The sequence below is a fragment of the Erithacus rubecula genome (genome assembly GCF_903797595.1).
Source record: "Erithacus rubecula genome assembly, chromosome: 1".
NCBI lineage: Eukaryota > Metazoa > Chordata > Aves > Passeriformes > Muscicapidae > Erithacus > Erithacus rubecula.
Window position 1 is genome coordinate 103,980,335 of NC_136658.1, and position 21,836 is coordinate 104,002,170.

Sequence of the window (21,836 nt, forward strand, 5' to 3'; positions counted from 1 at the left end):
AGTTCTGTCTGAACATCAGGAAACACATTTTTACTGTGAGGGTGTCTGAGCACTGGCACAGGTTGTCCAGGGATGTCGTGGAGTCTCTGTGCTCAGATATTCCAAAGCCACCTGGACACAGTTCTGGGCAACTGGCCCTAGGTGACCTTCTTGAGAAGGGGAAGAGAGTTAGACCAGAGTGAGCCTGGACCCCTTCCAACCTCAGCCATTCTGTCATCCTGTATATTGAACTGAACTTTAAAATGTGTCAAAAAATATACTATCGAGGAGACTGCAGTATATTGAGTATCAACCTCATTCCTTTTCAATATTAGTTAAGCCAACTGTTTCATTCTTTGAGTGGACAAGAACTTTACACACAAAATCAGGTTATTTGATGCTTTCCTAGGTTTACAGCTGTAAGTGATAATGCATCAGCATCCCATGGAGAGCAGTCAGTATTCTGCAGATTTCTAAAAGCATCTAGACCAGACTGCTCTCAGGTGCACAAAATTGGACCTGTGTGAATTTGCATGATTCTGTGCTACCCTACCTAGGCTGCTTACTTCTTAGGGAAAAGAGCTGGTTTAGAAAACTAGAAGGTTCTCAGGAAAAGTCTTATATTAAAGTTTTCATTTTTGTAAACTCAGCCATATCTTACAGTTTTGTTAATTTGACAAGAAAAAACAAGAACAGAACAAAACAAAAAACACACAAAGAAACCCCCAAAACCCAAAAAAACAAAAGAAACCCCCAATCAAACAAAAAAATCCACCTCATCAAAACAATCAATCAAGCAAACACCAAAACAGCTGGGAGAGGTTTTGCTTATGGACAATGTTGTATTTGTGTGTGTCTGTGTGTGTGTACACATCTTGTAACACACACCATTACCACATGACACCATGAAATATGTCAAACTAAGAGACCCAGACCTGGTCAAAGCATGGCCAAGAGGGAAATCTTAAAGGAAGTCAAAGGCTGCACTAGCTTTGATGATTCAGAAGCTGGAAATCTTCCATTTCCATTATCATGTATCTAACTTCCTAAGCATATCATTAAAGGACACTTGTTTCTGCAGGTTCTAGCTTTCCTCAAGGGCATAAAATCACTTTTATCCTTATCACCATTAGTTGTATGTAAGATTCCATGACACTTTCTTATCACACCCAGTGTTACAGTCTGAAATCCCAGCAATTTGTATCATTCCTCAGTGCCCAAAACCCAGTCACTGTTCCCAGATCACTTCACCACCTGCTGTGGGCCTCCTAGTGAAGCCCTGGCAAGTAGAAGCATGGTTTGTTAATAAAAGTCTATTATTTCCATCACAGCAATTATTGAGATTAGCTAACACCAAGGCAATAGCAAAATGTACTAGTTGACTTCAGGTATTGATTTTTGTTCCTGTACTTTGAAATGCTTCCAAATTCCGGCTGTGACAAAAAATGTTGCAATTAAAATCTTGGCTATCACACTGGCATCTATTGTAGAAAAGATGCACTTAAGGAAATTTAGAATTTGCAATATATGTTGTACTGACAGACTAATTAATGAGACAAAAAGAAGTATTTGGTTTAAATATCAACAGTAGAGTGCCCAGTGGGATTCTTTGCTTCCTTATTCTGTCAGACAATGCCAGAGCCATGCAGAGAACTGCAGATGAACAAATGCTCTCCAAGCATACAAGAGTACTTGTGTTCAGTAGAAATCACTTTGAACATTAAAAAAAAAAAAAAAAAAAAAAAAGGGGGATAACCTGCTGGACAAAGAAACTGTTAATTGTGACAGACATGTCTGAGAAACAAGTTCTACTGTCCTGTTAACCTGAAAAGGCTAGAGCCAAGGGAAGGAAAACTGGGGATAACAAAGCCTATGGAAAAAAAGTTCCAGATAGCGAACAGCAAGGTACTGCTATTTTAAAGTTGGAGTTTTACCAGTTAAGCCAAAACTCTGAATTTCAAACTTCCTGCTCTGCAGAAGGCCCTGGCATTTGTGAACAGCTGAAGAGTGATTCACTCATCACAGGTAGCTCTACATACAGACACTGAAAAATGTAATATTCTCTTCAGAAACTCTGTAACAACTGCTATGTTTCAACCTAAGCTGAAACCCTTACCAAAATTACCCTACCTCTCCAAATGGAAAATGTGACATTTTTTAATAAAAATCAATCCTGTAAGCAATAAGTACATCTACCCATGCTTTCAGTATTATGTTACAAAAGTCTGTAAGTTGCCAAAAAACAACAAAACAAATCCCAAAAACTTCTGGTGTTGTCTCTTACGAAAGAGACATGCATGACTGTCCAAATACCTGCTCAGCATTTCCCACTATCCCATAATTTCTCATGTTGGCCAATTTCTACCATATTTGCTAATTATGACAGGGTCTCAAAGAAATTCTACTCCTGTTAAATTACTAAATTTCATGAATCTGGGCAGTGGACAAAAATTCAGTGTGCTCTTGAAGCAAAAGGTAATTCAGTGCAATCCTGTCTTCTGATGTGTAACTTTCATTGTGATGAAATGTCAATGCATGCACCAAAACTTAGGTTATGCAGACATGTATTTGTATTATCAACTATACACAAGTAACAAGAGAAAACGTTGACTCAGGAAAAGAGATTCTGTTGTGCAATGCCAAGAACATTTCATTTCCAAAACAGGTGATCATATCACTGTTAAACCATCGTTACGGAACAAAAAACACAAAACCTTTTGTGCAGCTTTGTAAGTGGAGCCCATACAGAACAGGGTAGCTCAATATGAGAAATAAAATAAATACTTATGGCAAGAAACCAAAATATATTGGGCAACCAGAAACTGCTGGGGCAATTTGGCTACCAAATAACAATGCTATGAAACACTTGGAGCTGCCTCCATTGCATGACCTGGTCATGACCATTCCAGATTTTGGCTACTATGATGGTCTCTGCAGTGCAGTGATAATTCCATCCTTCCCCCACTTTCCACCCCTCCCAAACAGTATTCTCAACAGAGAATACTGGAAATATAAATACTTATTTTGTGATGTGGACATGAAACAGCTCAGCCTAATTAATTCCTTTCTGCCAAATGCCCCAGGGCCAGCTGCCCATCAAAAGTGAACTGACTGCAGGGCTGGGCTCTAAACACAGAGCCTCTTGGATAGGAGTGTAGATTCCTGGGACAGAGCCCATCCAGGCAGGGATGGGGCTAACTGCAAAGCTGACCTGCAGCAGCAAAACCATCTGGGGAGGGAAAAGCAGCACTGGGCAGTAAAGAACCAATGGCTGATTTTGATAGGTAGGGCAGGAACTGAGTTTGGATTTAATACCAGATTTGCACAAACCACCTTTGAAAGAGCCCTCTAGCACAACCCTGCTGATGTGTTCACACTGCTTAATATATCTCTGTTGCTGAAGCTCAGCCTGTGTATACAGCCCAGTGTTCACCTTGAGCTCAGGAGAGATGTGAAATCCTGGGTGAGAACAAAACTGTAGCCTCATAGGTATCCCAAAATCCCAAAGACATACAAAACTAGTACATCACTAAAAAAGTATAAAATATACAAATGACAGATCAATCCAACACATTTTTTTCAGAGATGCCTCCAGTGGATACATGACAACTGAAGACAGACTACTGTGTTCTCTTGGAAATACCAGGCCCCTGGGTTCCCTGAAGGAATCTGTAAATAATTAGGTGAATCAGCATACATGAACAAGGACACCAGTAGGTGCCATATTGAGCATGGGTTGAACTAGATCCTAAAGTTCTTCCCAAGCCTATTTATTTTATGATTAGACATTTTATCAATATGTACAAAAAGCAAATCTCCAAAACATGTGATCTAGAATGGTGAATTCAACATCCAAAGGACAGTGCTCTGGTGCTTGCTACTGCTGTGCCAGCTGCTGGTTCCTGCCTGGAGCCTCCAGCAAGATGCACCTTCCACCTCTCTTTGGGAAGGTCCTCAATTACTGAGGCTGCATGTCCAGAGAAAGTACCAGAGATTACCAGGTGCCCAAAAGTCACACATCTTTGATGAGAAATTCACTTATGGTTCACAAGTTCACATTATCAGGGGCAGAAGTGACAACTGAGTATTTGTATAATGAAAGAGTTACTCTTAATCTCTACTTCAAGATTTTGCTTTTTTTTTTTTTTTCCTTTTCTTTCTTCTAACTGGACTGTATTCACTGACCTAAATTTTCTGTTCCTCCTAAGCTCTGCTTGGCTCATGCATGAAGGAAAGGGGCCAAAGATGGCCTTGTGCCACCGCTGGTCTTGTGAGGACTTGCTTAGCTTCCCATGTAAATTGGCCTCGGGCTGCCCTCGTTTGGATTTGGCTCCATCCTTCAGCTTTGGCTGCAGCAGCCCCCGAGGGGCCGTTCCACAGCCAGGAATAACTCAGCAGCTCTCCGGCCACCCTTCCAGCCCCTGGATCTCTCCAGCAGACCCAGCATTCATCCCTGAGCCAAATGGCACACACCTGATAGCTGCGGGGCGGGGGAGGATGGAAAACCCAATTAACCCCTTTTCCTCGAGGATGCACAGACGGGTCGGGCACAGGTGATTCACCGACTCTCCTGTGTGGAGGAAGAGCCCCACAGCAGGACGAGCCGGACACCAGAACCGGGTCAGCCCCTCGTGTGTCTCAGCCCGGCGCTCCGGAGATCCGGGCTAGCCACAGCCACCGCGGGCAGCCGAGAAGCGCTCGCCGAGAGCAGGTGGGGCTGCGGGCGGGCACTGAACTGTGCCGGACCCGGACCGGCGCCGCCGGGGCTCCCGGACGGCATCGCCCATCGCTCCCGGACAGCATATCGCCAATCGCTCCCGGACGGCATCGCCCATCGCTCCCGGACAGTATCACCCATCGCTCCCGGACGGCATCACCCATCGCTCCCGGACAGCATATCGCCAATCGCTCCCGTCCCGGCATCGCCCATCGCTCCCGCCCCGGCATCGCTCATCGCTCCCGGACGGCATCACCCATCGCTCCCGGACGGCATCGCCCATCGCTCCCGACAGCATCACCCATCGCTCCCGGACGGCATCACCCATCGCTCCCGGACAGCATCACCCATCGCTCCCGGACAGCATCACCCATCGCTCCCGGACGGCATCACCCATCGCTCCCGGACAGCATCACCCATCGCTCCCGGACAGCATCACCCATCGCTCCCGGACAGCATCACCCATCGCTCCCGTCCCGGCATCGCCCATCGCTCCCGCCCCGGCATCGCTCATCGCTCCCGGACGGCATCGCCCATCGCTCCCGGACGGCATCGCCCATCGCTCCCGCCCCGGCATCGCTCATCGCTCCCGGACGGCATCGCCCATCGCTCCCGGACAGCATATCGCCAATCGCTCCCGCCCCGGCATCACCCATCGCTCCCGGACAGCATCACCCATCGCTCCCGGACAGCATCACCCATCGCTCCCGGACGGCATCACCCATCGCTCCCGACAGCATCACCCATCGCTCCCGGACAGCATCACCCATCGCTCCCGACAGCATCACCCATCGCTCCCGCCCCGGCATCGCCCATCGCTCCCGGCCAGTATCACACATCGCCCTAGCCCCGGAACCACCCACCGCTGCCGGACGACATCTGCCACCGGCATCACCCACCCATCGCCCTCGCCCCGGCGTCGCCCCCGCCTCGGCAGCGGCGCCTCGCCCGCCCCGTCGGCAGCCGCGGGCGGTGGGAGCGCCCCTTCCCCGCCTCTCGGCTGCCGCCGCCCGCCTCCCCCGCGCTCCCTCCGCCCCCTCGGCCGGCAGCTCCCGCCCGCCGCTCCCCGCTGCGCAGAGCGGCCGCGCCGGCGGGGGATGGAGAGCCAGCGCTGCTTCGCCAACCGCTTCGATGACTACCCGGGCAGCCCCGCGGCGGCGCCGGACAGAGAGGCGGCGGTGCCGCTGGTGACGGCCACCATCGAGCGCATCCTGCGGGAGCTGCCGCCCCTGGGCGGCCCCCGCGGCTGCCCGGGCGGGCTGTACGGCGGCGCGGCCGGCGTGGCCTACATGCTGTACCACGTCGCGCAGTGCCCGCTGTTCGCGCCGTCGCGGGACTCGTACCTGCGGGCCGCCCGCCGCGTCGTGGACGCCTGCCTGCGCTACCAGGAGGGATGCGGCGAGGCGGACGCCGACACCCGAGCCGCCTTCCTGCTGGGCGGCGCCGGCGTGTACGCGGTGGCCGCGCTGGTCTACCGCGCCCTGGGGCTGCCCGAGTACGCGCGGCCGCTGGGCAAGTTCCGGGAGCTGAGCGAGGTCTGCGCGCCGCTCTCCTTCCTCGAGTGCGGCTCCGACGAGCTGTTCGTGGGCCGCGCCGGGTACCTGTGCGCCGCGCTGGTGCTGAAGCAGCGGCTGGGCATGGAGGTAAGGCAGCTCCCCCGGCACGGGTCCCCGTGCTGCTGCCGGGCCGGGACGGTGCCTCCCTCGGTGCTGGGGGGGATGCGGCGGTGCCGCGGCTGTCTGCGCCTTGCACTTCGGGGGACCGGCCTCAGAGCCCCCGGGGAGCGAGTTCCTGGTCGCTGTTCCTCCTCAGCGCTCCTCTTTAGAATAAAAGATGCGGCTGTGGCCAGAGGGAGCGGGATGGGGTCCCGGCTGTGGAGCGGAGCGCTGCATCCCGGAGCACGCCGAGAGCATCAGCTGTTGGTTGCCGGGTGGTGAATCACTTAGCAGAAGCCACCCCAGGCTTTTCAAGAGTATTTCCGTAGAATGAAATGGGCAAGATAAGAAACAGCGTAAAAACAGAGTAAAAACAGTGAGGAACTGCGGTTCTGTGCGGTGCTGCGCTGTAATTTGTAAGCAAGGAACCAGATTTTCAGAGGCATTTAGTCTTGCTAACCCCATCATACAGACTGTCGGAAATCTGGCCGTGTGTTTTGGTGCTTTTCATGAATGAGAGCAGGGATTTCTTTCTGGAAGTGTGAGATGTGGTTATGGTTCAACATAGTATTGGTTTCCATAGTCGGGACATTACCCCAGGACATTGTCATTGTCACTACAGTTCAGGTGACAATTCAGAGCTTCCACTGATTATGGCATAATAATTATTGCAACTGATGTGTTTGCTGTGGTGATTGTTACTAAGTGGTTAGTGTGGTATCTGAGCAGGCAGTTGGTAGATTTTTTTTCCCCTGTCCTCTTGTCAGGTCCAATCTGTGTTTCCTCTGTTAATCACCGATTTGCAAGTTCATATGCTTCTGGCTTTCTTCCCTCCCAGGAGGGGGAAGCAAGATTTATTTATAAGTAAATAAATGATGTAAGAACTGGTGGCTCTGCCCCATCCAATACCAGTCACTGCAATTGGAGTCTGAGGAAATTCACTTAATGGAGGTCTCAGGAGGCTCGAGGGTATCCAAAGAAGCCAGGAAGAATATTAAGTCAGTTAAATACTGTGATTGCCTTAAACTAGAATTCATAACCACACTAAGCATTTCAAGTGGCATACCAAGTGTGCTGTTTTGTTGACAGGATTGTCTGACAATCATAACCATAAACATGGTTATGTTATTCATAGCCATAGCATAACCAAACTTTTCACTTGATGGCTTTCCCATAACAGGGAAGTTTTGTAGGCACGTCAATATCCATTGTGCAGCAGTGGCTGCCTGGAGGGATGGTTTCTCATGGAGAAATAAACCATCCCTGTTTGTTCAGTTTGCACTGGGGGAGTGTGTCCAGCACCCATGGCAGTGCTTATGATGGTGTCCTGACATTCCAGCAGAAGGAGGTGGCACCCTGCACTCTACTGCTTTATTTAATGCTTTTTCCATTTTCCTTACATCCCTGAGAGCAGTTGCTGAGCAGTTGGGAGAGTGGGTGCAGTCACCTCTCACAGGCTGCTGAGCAATGGGAGAGCTCTCCTCTATTTGCTTGCTTGGTGAAAAATTGTACTAAATGCAGCTGTAAAGAGTTAAACATCCCCACAGATAAGCACAGGCATGCACTTACTGTGGAATCTGCTTAGCAGGTGGATTAATTGCTATTTTGCCAATAAAACATATTCTTGACCCCTTGCTGATGTTTTCATTGATAACCTAACATCCTTCTACAGTATTATTTCTTCTGTCAAATATGTCATAATTTTAAATACGTAGTGCAAGTAACAAAGCAGGTTCTTAATCATTAATAAAGTCAAATTACATTTTTAATTTTAACAAAGATTTAAAAAGCTTGCAACTGAAAAATTTGCTGCTTTGTGAGAATTATGATTTCTAGTCTATATGTACTCATATGCTCATATTTGCTAGAGCAAAATTTGTGTCCTTTGATAAATATTCCCAGCCTACCACAGAATTATTTTAATTAGTACATTGCCAGACCAAACCCTGCATCTTTTAACAAATGAAGAAAGGGATGCCCAGAGAGAGTGCATGTCATTTATTACCCAAGGTCAAACTGAAACCAGGTACATCCCAGAATAGAAGCAATATCTTGTGATTCGAACCGCTGGAAAATGCTACCTCCTGTAATTTGATTGTGCACAGCCTCACATGGCTCATTGCAGCATGTTTTCTTGTTACCCACATTATTTTTTGTTTTTTGGGTTTTTTTTGGTTTTTTTTGTTTTTTGAGGACACTGCAAATATTTCCAGTACAAAGTGGAATCCATTCCTTGTGTTGAAACACAGCCTCTGCTGCCCGTGTGGTTTTTCCTCTGAAGGAGTCAAACGGTGACCTATATACGAGAAATCCCTTGTCCTTGGAAAAAGCATTTTGAGGGAATTTTATAATTTATGTCTTGGGTTTGTTTTTTGTTTAATCCAAGCAGGGACTGAAGGAGACAGCTTTATTTCAGCAAACATGAGTTTAGCTCAGCTGATGTGACTCAATACTTCAATTCCTTGCTAAAGAGTCATGTTGTCTTTAAGCTCCACATGTTCTTCATGAAGTTAATGGACTGTCCTGAAGGATCCAATCTGCTGGATAACACTGACCTCATGTGAAGAAGGCATTTGCATTCAGCTGGTTTTCAGATTTTTAGGCTAATACAGCATTTTTCCCTGATTAATTAATTGGGATTTTTTGCATGAGTAAGGATTACTTCAACAGTCAAGGCTTAACAGGATTTGACTTTCATGATGCACTGTGCATTAGGAAAGATGTTTATTTTCATTCCTTCTTTAATTTCCATTATATTGCAGTCAGTGCTTCCCAGACAGAGATAGGTAAAATATTGTTTTGGCAGAAACAGTGTGTCATTTGTATAAGGTGCATGTACTTTAGCTGTCCTTAACTGCCATGTTTTCACCATTCAGGGGGAAAAATTATTTTATTCTCTCTTAAATACGTCTTTTTCTAATGCTTGTAGCATTGGTTCATGATGTGTCCTTGGGGAAATCTGTCAGTCCTGCTTTTAATTACCTTCACTCAGTCTGTGTTTGCTTGAGCAAACAGCAGTGAGACCATTAAAATGGTGGTCCCATCCCTCTGCTCAGATGATATTTTATCCTCTCCTCGATTTTTCTCCGTGGTGCTTCTGTCCCATTTCGTGGTTGATGGAGCATGGTGTGCCTCGGTCGTTGCACTCCCTTCTGGCAATGTAACTGTCAGATGATGGAGGAAAAGGTACACAAGTTCAAGTGGCTCCTTGTATTGCCATCTGCTAAGGATGTTGCTGCCTTTTAGCACAGTTGGGTTATCTTTTAATAACTGACTGTGCATGGGCTGGGCTGGCTTCCACTGGCTCAGCAGCAGCACAGACTCAGTGGTCCCTGTAGGAGACAGGGCAGCACTTGCACAGCCTGGTGCTGTGATTTCATTGGAGACCATGATTGCAAAAGGCTTTGGGGACCCTGTGAGGGACCCTTGCTGCAGTTGCAGGGGTGACAAGGTGAACCAGCACACTGTGGCACTAAGGTACCCAAAGCTGTTTGCTCAGGGGCTGAGGCACTGGGGAGCCTGGAGAGCCTGCAGCAGCTCTCTCATGCCACAGTGGTTAGGATTCCTGTCTCCATTTCTTTTTCCAGCCAGTGCTAGGTCATGAGTTGGTGTGCAGAGTGTGCACAGCTCTGGTACTCTCTCAGGGCCATGGTCATTCTAGCAGGAGCTCATTGAGTGTAGGGCCCTACTGAAAACCATCCTTATCCTGCTGCTCTCTGTCCCCAGAGCCTCTTTTGCCTTGGACCTTGGAGATTGCACATCAAGGAAAGGAGTCACCTGGTGTGTGGAAAGCAGGAATAGCAGTGCTGTGGGATGTCAGGGATCTGGGTAGCAGAGCAAGGGAAGTGTCAGGTGTTATTTTAAAAGGCAGTGGAATGGATGGATGTGCAGGGGGTGGAACTTGACAGTTCCAACCAGTGTGTATTTTGTAATATTCTGGGGGAGAAGATACAAATGAATGAAAACTATTTTCTTTCAGCTTCTCAGACAATTCTAGATGATGTTATTGGTTCCTTAGAGCTTTCCCTCCAGATAGTCAGCGAGAGTTTAAAGACTATTGAACTTTTTTCTATTTTTTCAATATCTTAGAAAAAAATTGGGAAGTGTGAGAGGAAGAATCTTCCTGAGTGCTGCCCAGAACATGTTCATTTGCAACATTTTAATGTGGAATGCAGATGTTTTAATGCAGATCATAGTGTTTCTGAAAGACATACAAATTAAAAATCTTTGAAGGGAGATCTGCAAAATACCCAGTGATGCTCCTCCAAGTGCTGTAGTGCAGAATCCCCATGTCAGGTTTTTAATCTCACCTGTGCCTGAAAGGGGAGGGTTGGTCTTTGAGGTGAGATTTCATTCCTCCACTGTGGCCTTTAAAGTCCTTTCTCTCTGTGGAAGAATTTGCCAGTTTATGTGAAACATTGTGTTGTTTTAAATGTCAGATATCATGGTGCTAGCTGGGACTGTGCTGATTTCATTACTTCAATTCACACACGCCACTACACAGCCAGGATGTCTTCTTTTTTTTTTTTTTTTTGCCAAAGATTTAAAATGAGTTAACAGTAAAGATAAAAATCATTTGAGCCTAGCCTCCCCCTTTTAAATGTACAGTCTCCTAGCCATGGTTTTCCAGATTACACATGGGATAAATTTTGCATTAGTTTGCTTAAATTGATGAATTTCAACCAGCAGTTGAAAACTGGGTTTTTCTAAAGTAAAAGTTAAACAAAGAGAAGTATTTGCATCTGGATTTTTTAAAGGGAATCTGAAATCATTTGGGTGTACATTTCAGAATTTCCCTGTTTCTCTTCAGCAAGGCAATGTGAATCCTTTTTATCTTAACAGCCTTCAGACTGGGAGATGGGGACATCTTGATAATGGCTGGATTCAGTTCAATGCAGTGGACCCTGAATATTCAGTTGTAGAGTCAAAGTAGAAAACTAGAGGTTGTTAAATTTCAAGTACACTGTTTACCAGCCAGCAAAAAAGCACCATAATGCAGACTGGATCCTGCTGGAATTAGAGTTTTGATTGACACAAATTTAGTGACATAAGTTATGTGTTCTGCTGCAGAAATATGGATTTCAACTGCTTATAGCTGAAGAGTGGTATTAAAAAGACAGTCCTGTACAAAAGCAGTGCTGTATCTTTGTACCTCTGTGCCTATGCAGCAGCATCTTTCTGCTGAAAAAGCAGCCCAAGCAGTAATACTGTTGTTATAATAAGAGATTTTAACAAAAAAAAAAAAAAAAAAAAAAAAAAAAAGGAAATATATTTATGCAGAGGCATCTCTTATATCCAGAATAGATCTCTACTTCCTTATCCTTCTCCTGACTCCTTTAAATTTCATATGCCAGTGAAATGAGGGCAGGCTTGTGGCAGGTGCTGGGCAGCTGGGCTGTGGGGTGTGTCTGGTGACTGCATCTCTGGAAGCATCTGGAGCCAGCAGGAGCAGAGAAACAGGGGATCTCCCTGAGGTGCAGGGCTGGGCTGGGAGTGCTGCTTGTCACAGCTTTAGTTACTTGGGTCACTTGGGTGGCACAACAAAATAGTGGATTTCCAGATTTTTGCATGTTGTATTTTATGTGTACACCAAAGAACTTCATTGCAATACAGTGTTCCTGCAGGTAGCAATATTTGACATTGAGTCTTTCCCCTTGTGATTTCTTGGCCTGATTCTTACACAGGACCAAAAGCCACAGTTAACTGTGTTAACTCACAGGTAGCACTGGATGACACAGCAGAAAGGAGGAGTGTGCATATCAAAGATGCTTATGTGGTGGGGTGTGTGGAGGCAGAGGCAGGCAGGCATGGGGAAAAAAGATATTTGACAGAGGCTGAACAGAGAGGCAGAGAGGGAGACAATTTAAAAATTATTTTAAAGGCAAAAGAATTAGTTGCTGGCAAACATAGAAAAATGGAAAGGTGCAGGGCTCAAGGGTGAAGGGGAAAATGCAAGAAATGACGTGGTCCCCAGAGCAGGGGAGATTTAAAACTAAAATCAGGTTCTTTGACAGACTGGTGGAGATTTGATGGCCAATGTACTCAATTTAGAAGAAAGTAAAAGTTCAATAGAACAGTAAACAGAATAGGGAGAAGAAGACAGGCAGAGGAGTAAGCTACATTTTGTTGAGGAAAATTGCTATTTTTGTCTGCTTGTTTTTTGTTTGTCACTCTTCCATCCCCATATTCTCTTTTCATATGCTCATACATTTACAAAAATAGCTGTCATCACATCTAGTGCCTACAGTCAGAGCACAGCTTTATGTGTTATATTCCATATTTTCTTTATGAGACAACTACTGATGTCTGGAAGGAAATACAGGCTTTTTCATGAACATTGCTGTACTTTTGACACTGGCATTTCCTGTTACATGGATATAATACAATAAAGCAGGGTGTAACCTAAACAGCAATGCTGTTAGTAAATTTTACTTTGGTACCAGGCTAAAGAAGCAGGAATGCCAAGGACTGAGCTGCTCCAGGGAGGAAGAAAAGAACACCAGGCTAACAACTATTACTCTGTAAAAGTATAACATCCTCAGCACTTTACAGCACTGAAATAAAAGAAGAGATAAAAGTAAGCTGTAAGTTCCTCTGTAGCCATTTAATACACATTGTTAGAGCATTAGATTTTTCCTTAAAGATGTAGCACAGCTATGAACCACAACTGGCAGGGTACAGATGTAGAGAAGATCCTCTTCTTTTGTCTCACTTCCATTAAATCAGTAGATGCTACTTTTCTCTGTTAATTCAGCTGAGCAGTCCTAAAATCAACCTACAGCCCCATGGGCAGGCTGTGTGAAGATTGCAGAGCAGGTTCTCAGCCTTGCCTCTGAGCAGTATTGGAGCTCTGTTGAGAGAATCAGGATGCCAATCAAAATGGGCAAGTCTCATGGTCCTGCTGTCACCCAACTTCTCTATTCTACCCCTTTTTTAAAGAAGCAGAATCCAATATATGCAATCAGGTCACTATTTTTGATAGGATGATCTGTCAAAATCTGTCTTTGGCTGTGTCTGTCATGGCAGGGGGTTCTTTGACCATTGACAAGCATGAGATCAAGCACAGAGTGCTGTTGTGTAACCTTCTGTCCTCTCCATTACAGCAGAGCTCAGGGACAATATCCTGTCAAAACCAGTTATTTCTTATCTATGTTGTAGGCTTGTTTTCAATTGATAGTTAGTGAGCTGAAGTACCAAGGCAAAATAATTAAAATAGCTGTTTCATTTTAGGCAAACATGATCAAAAAGTATTTTAATAGCAGTCCAAGATGTGGCTGAGTCACTTGGTATTTCTCAGCTCAGTATATTTTGATGTCTGAGAGAAGAACCATAAATCTATTTTTATATGCAGACCAGCATTCCTGAATTCTTCATTTTAATGGCTTGGTATCTCTTGTTGAAGAATAGTGGATTGTGAGTGAGATGGAATGGGTGACAGATAGCTCTGAATTATCTGGGAGGGAAAAAAATGTGGCAGATAAATACACCTTCTATCTGTCCAAGGCATTTAGTTATTTTATGTGCCTAATATTATTCTTCACAGGTTGCTTCCAATCCCTCATTGGTACAATGTTAGCATGGCTGAAGATTATAAATTGGGGATGTGCTGGTCATTTTTAGGTTTCAGCACCAAGGAAATGAAAGCTGCTTTTAAAAGTGTGTGGGCCTGGGTCTAGAAGCAGCACAGGACAAAGCATCTCTGTGTTGGTGGGTCAGTACAGAATTGGAAGATGGTAATTATTGCTTATTCCATGCTGGTAGCATTCTGCAGTTTGTCTGCTCAGTCCTGACAACCAAGTAATATCCCTGCCACAATCAGAGAGCTGGCAGTGACATGAGAGGTAATTTAGGCTGCCATCTAGCCCTTAGAAGGGTGTATCTGTGCCTGGCACTCCTGGCAGCCCCTCCCTGACTTGCTTTTCATACCCCCAGTCAGTGGTGAGGGGTCAAAGTCTGCCCTGGGTGTCTGACACACTGCTCTGCTAGCAAGTCCAGCCTAATGGCTAATCTGAATCTTGCTGTAGTTTAAACCTGATTTTCCTTGTCCTCTCCATTGAGAAATAGCAAGAAACTTTGTTCCTCTCTGCAGAAACTCTTTATAATATAAATTTCAAGACTTTTTTTTTTTTTTTTTTTTTCTTCTCTAAACAATCCTAATCTTTCCGATCTTCCCATCTGTTCATGTTTCCTACACCTCTGGTCATTCCCCTTGCACTCTGCCAGTCTCCCTCCAACCTTTCCTGAGGAGTGCCAGAAGTTGGACACATGGTTCTGTGTGGCCTTTCTAGTCTAGCAAAGAGATAACTCTGTTTCTTCCAGGTCTTTTTTCCATGTACACAGCTCAGTCAGGTGTCTGCATCTCCCACCAGCGTGACACTGACTCACCTCCAGCTCATGACCTGCTGTTTTCCAGCAGCCTTTTAATGGGCTGCAGCTCATGGACAGGCATTCCTTAGGAAAAGTCTGTGCACAAGTGAAGCAGGTAGGGGTCATGTGGAGACAGGGAATCACTGAACACTGTGCTGTGATATGCAAGGTGAGAAGCTTCTTCACCTGAAGGAGTTTTGTGTCATTAATGCCAACTGCAGAATCTCTTTTCCTTTGTTCCCTGGATAAAACTGGGAGTGTGTTATTCTATGCTGTAACTTGAGGTGTGCAATTACATATCCAGGGGACATCTGTGAAGTGGTGAGGGTTCTTCTGTGGAAGTACACTTGGAACAATGTATTTGAGAGGGCTGTATTCAGTCAATTATGTTGTCTGCATTAGAAATCAAGGAGTAAGTGAAATCTGAAGTATCTGAAGGTTAAATTTAGTCTGTTTTTGTGATTTGCTTTAGTTGCTAATGTAAAGATAAAGCTCAGTGTTGTCTCTTCTTTTTGCCATCTGTGAAATGGCTAATGCTATACTTGCTTTAGTTTTTTAAGACTAAGTCAGTGATTAAGTAATCAGAATTCCAGTTACAATAGCAATGGATTGCAAGGTACACATTCCACAGGGAGCTGTTTAAATTTGGTCAGAGCTAAGTTGGTCAAATATGAACCCAGGGAAAATAGCAGTAGAACAGAAAAAGAAACTTGTTCAGGCTCTTTAAATAAATATTGATTTGTTTGTTTTTGGTCTGGCAGAGCTGAATCAATCATGAGCTTTCTTATACCAGGCTGCAATTTTCATCCATACATGTTTTTTATTATGCAGTCAAAAATGCCTGGAAATAATGCTCATTTAGCTGCTACACATCCAGAAGACAAAATATAAACAGAGTTGTAATCTGAATGCACTTGTCCTGTTTTGATTTCATTCTCTAAGCACTGTGGGACTGCTAGGTTATTTTGGTAAAATAAATATTTTTAAAAAAACGAAAAATCTCACAGGTAAGCTGAGGCAGACTCAGACTTGAATTTAAGGGTCTCTAAATGAATGAAGTTCACACCATCTGTTGAAGAGTGGATGAGCAAATGCAGATTTGGATTTAGCTCAGTTGTAGAGTCAACAGCTGGAAAGCATCTCTGGAGATACTCTGGTCCAGCCCCCTGCTCAGAGCAGATTGTCCAGGGTTGTGGATTTTGAATATCTCTGCTCTGTGCCTTTTCCTGTGCTTGGCCACCCTCACAGTAAAAAAGCTTTCTTTTTAGATTTAAGTAGAATGTTCTGGAAGAGCCTGCCTGTGTCTCCTCTGCTCTCCCCTATCAGGTGTTTATACACATTCACAAAATCTCCACAGAGCCTTGCCTTCTCCAGGCTGAGCTATCCCTGAGTTGGTACATAGAAAACACACAGTAATTCCTGCTCCTTTTGCCTCTTTTCCCAAAAGCAGGCTCACAATGCCATTCCACCTCCTCTGACTTCCTCTAGTACCTTGAATGGGTGAAGCATTGCCATTTTTTTTCTCTTTGAGTTGCAAGCAGGGAAGTCCAGAAGGACCCACTCAGCTCTATTTTCTTCATGTCAGTTTTTGCTGTATCAAAGAAGGGCAAAATCTTCTCTTCTTAGCTAAATATTAAGGTTTGACAAAATTGTTCTTGGTTCTGGTAGGTAATTGGGAAGGCTGTGCATCTGGAAAGTCCTGGTATAAAGATTTCTTTTTTCTCTGGTTTAGTGGATGCTGCAGCTCAAAGGCCTCACAGCCCTGCAGCTCTGAGTGTGTTAGTGAAAATGCCTGGATGATGGGAGATGGACCATGCCCCATGGAAAGAAGATAAGAGATACCCCAAAAGTGCCTATGTCCTGCACTGCAGGAGCTTTATCTCCTGCCTGTGCTAATCAAGCACCTCAGGCTGCTTTTTGGGAAAAGAGGAGGAGAATTCCCTGTCCTGTGTGATGTGTGAGCAGCCAGGGATGCATCAGGGGGAAAAGACAAAACTTTTTCTGAAAGCTGAATTATGGGCCAGGGGATGATAAAATGTTCTTTCTAGTGTCTGCAGATGGCCAGGACACCCCTCAAGCATGGGGGCTGTGGAGGAGTTCTTTTCTGTCATTATTTTTGTGGAATCTCTTTCAGATTCTGCATGACAGACATCAGATAACTTGTGTCCTTCTGGGCCCTTGAAGTGAAGTTGTTTTATTCCAAGGGCATCAGAATATTTAGCACACAAAATAGGGTATGCAAGGCATCTGGTAAAGAGTTTTAAATACATGTATTTTGACTTAGCAAGCTTGTCTTGGAAAACACACTTTGTGATCTGTAGGTCCAGAAATAGTTGTGTGGGGCCCTCCTGTCCCACTTTGCTCAGTTCCTCCTGTGAGCTGCAGAGAGGAATCATGTAAAATGATAAATCCAGCAAAATGAAGATGGCACTGAGTGCTCCCAGAGCACTCTGTGTCATCTGTAACATGAAGTAATAGCAATTTCTCTTAGTTAATTACGTGCAAGCTAATGGCCAAGTGCTGTGAATATTTCTTTATTACTGTTGGCAGTGGTGTGATTTGTCTCAAGGCTCTTACTCTTCCTCCTTGCTGTCTGAGGTTTGAGCTCTTAGAGCAACCTGAACTGTGCCTTCTGATAGAGCAGTCTCTTTTTCCCAAAGTCTGCTTGGTTTACTGAGAACTGAGAAAAAGTAGCACAAAGGGAAGATTGATAAAATTTTCCTAATTCTATTATCGTACCAAATGGCAATCTTTCAACTAGGAGAAAAGTACAGATAGTAATCCCATTACTTACAAGTCAGCTACATTTTAAAGAGCACAGTATTCCACACTTCCTCAAATAAATCCCATGACTCTTACTCTGCCCTTGAAATGTGGCAGTGTTGAATTGTAAGTGACTGTCTGTATTTGAAATATGACTTGGATTGTATTTGGAGTTGTGGGCATATTTCCAGGCAATGCTAATGGCACTGATGCCACTGGAAACTCTTTTGTTACTGTCCTTTGCTTCAGAGCCATCTTGTCACTGTGCCCTGGAGTATCTGGGAGCCACATACAGAACAACAGGATTTTTACTACATCAGGCTGCTAGCACAGTCTAAGGATAGAGTAAAATTCAGATGACTCAGAGGACTTGGTCACCTTCATCTGGTTTTCCTGCATTATGTTGTCAGCATTCTTCCTGTAGCTTAAGTTGATATTTCTATTCAGTGACTTATTGGCATGGCACAAATTGCAGATCATCACACAAAGTAAAAGTGGCATGATGCCAGCATGGAGTTCTCCAGAATTCCCCCAACTTTAAGGCAGTGCAGGTGCTGCTTTAAAGTGACTAATTCATGTCTCAGTTAGCCTGTGAATGATGCTGTTGTGTCATTTACCTAATTTAACTAATTTCACAGCTAGCCACTTTGTTCCTCAGCAGCAAATATTTAGACATACTTCCAGGGGTCAAATGCCTCATAAAGATCTGCATGGTAGAACTGTGCATATAAAGCAGCATGACAGAATAAAGAAGTCTTTTGAGACAAGCAAGATCACTTGTTGTAAACAACAGAATCATAGAATTAGTGGCTGATGAAAGCCAATACCTTGTTTACATTTGAATAAGTCTTTTGATGCAGTGTCAAAGATAATCTTCTTGGAAAACTCAATTCGTGCTGGCTTGGATGGGGACATTGTGGATTAGGAATTGGCTGAAAAGACCACAAGCAAAGCTAATCATAAGTACTAATAAGGGACTGATGTAGCAACCAGCCTTATTTATTATCTTTATTAATGATCCAGAAGAGGCAGATATCTGGATAATAATTGCTTTGGCATTTAAACTGAAGCAAGTGCCAGACATTATGCACAGGCAGAGGGAGAGTATGAAAACAGCTGAAGAGATTAAAAAATGAGCTAAAACAAGGTTTATTTTTATTTTTTAGTGCAAACACATGTATATGTGAAGAAATATCTATAATACTTATCCTGGATGCTAGGAAGAAACTGAGATTCAAATAAGCTGGACATGACAGGGCCTGAGTGCATCAGAGTTCATCACTTACTTTAATGTAAATTCTCCTTACTTCCTTTGCATTTATTCTCTGTGGGGATGAACAGCTAATATTAATGAAAAGCCATAACCAGTTTTTATTATCACAGCATGGCATCCACCAGGTCAGTGCCATTTTGGACTCCCTACACAGCTCTACCAACCAACAGAGATATTAATTATTCATTCTCTAGGATTGCTCTGTGATTCCTTTCCATTGCCTAAAACTCACTCAGGATGCCAAGACATCAGAAGTTTTGTAGTCCAAACTTTCCCAGGCTGGTGAGTAAGGTTGGATATGTCCAAGGCACCTGATTTATGCTCTGGAAATCTGAGCATCTTTTGATAAGCATACAAATCCTGAGAGTGCTGTGTTGAGGGTCACACAGACCATGCCAAAATTCATAAGCCAGCAGCTACATCACTCACCATCTGTGGAGCTCTGGGACAGATTTATGGGGCTCTCTTTTCTCCATGGTATTTATGCAGCTCCTTCCAGTCTTCCCACAGGTAGTTTGCACTCCATCTCACCTGCCATAACTCATCTCCACATCCTCTAAAGAAGGCTGGAAAGCTGCAGCTGGGGAGCACATCCCTCCCAGCTCATCCCTCCCAGTTTGCTGGAAGTGCTCTTCTCACAGAGCCCCAGGGGTCTGACCTGCTGTGCAGTAAAAGCAAATTTGGCACCGTGTCTTTTCCCAGTAGCAAGGGCAGAATGTGTTCACCTCTTGTCACCTCACAGGTTTTATGACCAAATGGGCTCTGAGCAAATTACTGTACAAGTGAGGGTCTTCCTTTTTATATGCAATAACCTTGAGATTTCATCACAGACCTGGTAATTCAAATTCACCTCCTTTCTTTTTCTGACACAGTGCAGTGATTTAAGCTGATGTCTCTCAGCAGAGTGTGCTGATGGCTGGAGCATCTTACTGCACCTCTGGCTGAAATTACTCCCGTTTATTACTGGAACATTCTTCAGAGCACGCCTGGGGAAAGTGCCCCAAACTCTGTCACCTCAGGTGACAGCATGGGAAGAGACTGTTGCAGCAAGGCAGAGGCACAGTAACTGCACAACAGGTTTAAGTAACAGTTTTCAAACTGTTTCACACACAGCACAGCATGGACAGTTGGATGCTTCCACTTGATTGCAGTGAGGAGCACTATAGTGTATAAACAAATCTTTTTCCTTCAAGATTTGTTTCCAGTGCTCCATCTGGTTTAATGTCTTGTACCAGTGCTAGATGACTCAACTACACAAATGTCTGTGGAAATTGATGCTGAAATGTGTTGTCTGTAACATGCCTAACCTGCTTTTTTAAAGGACTGGATTTATGCTCTGAAACACAAGGGTTTATTTTTCTTCCAGAATTGATGGGCTGAGTTCTGGGAGTTGATTCTATGACTTGGCCTTGCAACATCTGGAAGTGTTGTGACCCATCCCTGAAGGCAAGAGTAACCTAGGTTCTTGTTACTAGATTTCTTGGGGCAGATTAGAATGAAACAACACTGAATGATTGTTTTTTTTAAATATATACACATAGGGTTTATTTTGGAACAGTTTGGTTGCAAAGGAGAGCAGATGTGTGGCCATAAAATAATAATTTTGGTTATTATTATCTATAGTAATACAGCAATATAGAAGCATAAAAATGACACTCAAGTAAATGTATGAGGGAAAAGAAAAAAGCTTAAGAGTAGAAAGATATCCCACCAATGGATTCTGCAGTGAGCCTTGATTGATGCAGCTTTGATGTCTATTGGTCAAAGTGATGGTCTCAGTCTTGAGGCATGGGGAGTGGGGGAAGCCCCCAGAACATGAAATTCAGTGGGTTCAGGTATGCTTGGCTTGGTGAGAATGCCCAGGTACCTTCCCCAGTTGGGGGAGCTTTCAGATATTTGGGGGAAAGCCTCAGAAATGAGTCTGGGGGTGCTTTGGGGTCTTTGGTGGTTTATGACCCTTTCTTGCCTCTCACACCAACCTAGTTGAGCCAGTTATGCCCCATCAGAGGGGATGAACATCCTCAGGACCTTTCCCTGGGGTAGCAGGGAGAGTTTTACAGCTGAGGGAGGACAACTGTGATGATGAAAAGCACCATCCCACCTTGCAGGATCTGCCTCTCCTGTCTCAGAGCCTGGCTTGTGCCCTTGGTGATGGGTGCTCACACCTTTGGTCTAATGGGGACCAGAGGCTTCACCACCACACACCCAAAAACTCATCCCTGCCCCTCAGGGGGGGCAAGCCCAGCCCCAGCAAAGCACAAATGGGAAATTGTTTCAGTCATTAACCATTAACATTCCAGTCTCTCACAGTCAGGAATAAATGTTCTTACATTTTAATATTGGGTGAGTTGAAATGTGATAAATTATTTATTTACACAATATGGGCTCTGAAGAATTCAAATTTAATTCAGTTGGAGTTGTGGAACATTTCTGGCAGCTAAGCCAAAGATTTTTCTAAAACTTCTCAGTTATAGAAAAGTTCAGTTGGTTTGTTAAAATTGCAGTGTGAGTAGCTCAGCTAAATTTTGCAGAAATAATTTCCCTAGCTTAATTGAGTCTTAGGGGAGCAAAGAGATATTTTGCCTTTAAAGTTGCAGCTTTTCATAAATTATCATTTTGTTCGTACATTGCAAGATAAAATAAATTTTTGTGTTCTTTAATGCATTATCTCCTTTAACAGATTATCTCCTGTCCAGAAATCAATGATAGCTTCATTCAGAAGAATTTCTTAATTACCTCTAAAGTACTTGTTGCTGCTTGACTTTTTGTTTTGTTTTCTTTATTTCAATAATGTGAGAACAGACCCAGAGAATTGTCCAAAGAAAGAACAAAGCATTCTGTGCATCCCTAGGTAGCATGTTGTGATGGAAGCTTTTATTCAATTTAAATGTGAAAAAAAGACCCCATTGAAGGCATTGTAGTTGTGAGCCTCTGATTCTGGCAGCAACTGTGTTCTCTTTCTGTATCTTAATTCAAAATAAAGGAAGGAATGAGTAGTAGTTAATTTCTGCAAGTTTTAACAGTAACAAGCTGTACAGTTTTTTATGGATATTTTTTCAAATGCTACTTTCTGCAGCCTGTC

General features: G+C 44.3%; 1 protein-coding gene across 1 annotated transcript in view; it reads left to right on the forward strand.

The window, feature by feature from the left end:
- Nucleotides 1-5,754: 5,754 nt before the first annotated feature.
- Nucleotides 5,755-21,836, forward strand: part of LANCL3 (LanC like family member 3) — a 34,218-nt gene continuing 18,136 nt past the window's right edge. Inside the window, exon 1 of the mRNA XM_079327003.1 lies at nt 5,755-6,339. Within this exon, the coding sequence (XP_079183129.1) occupies nt 5,794-6,339 (546 nt within the window). The 5' untranslated portion in view covers nt 5,755-5,793. The remainder of the gene's footprint in view (nt 6,340-21,836) is intronic.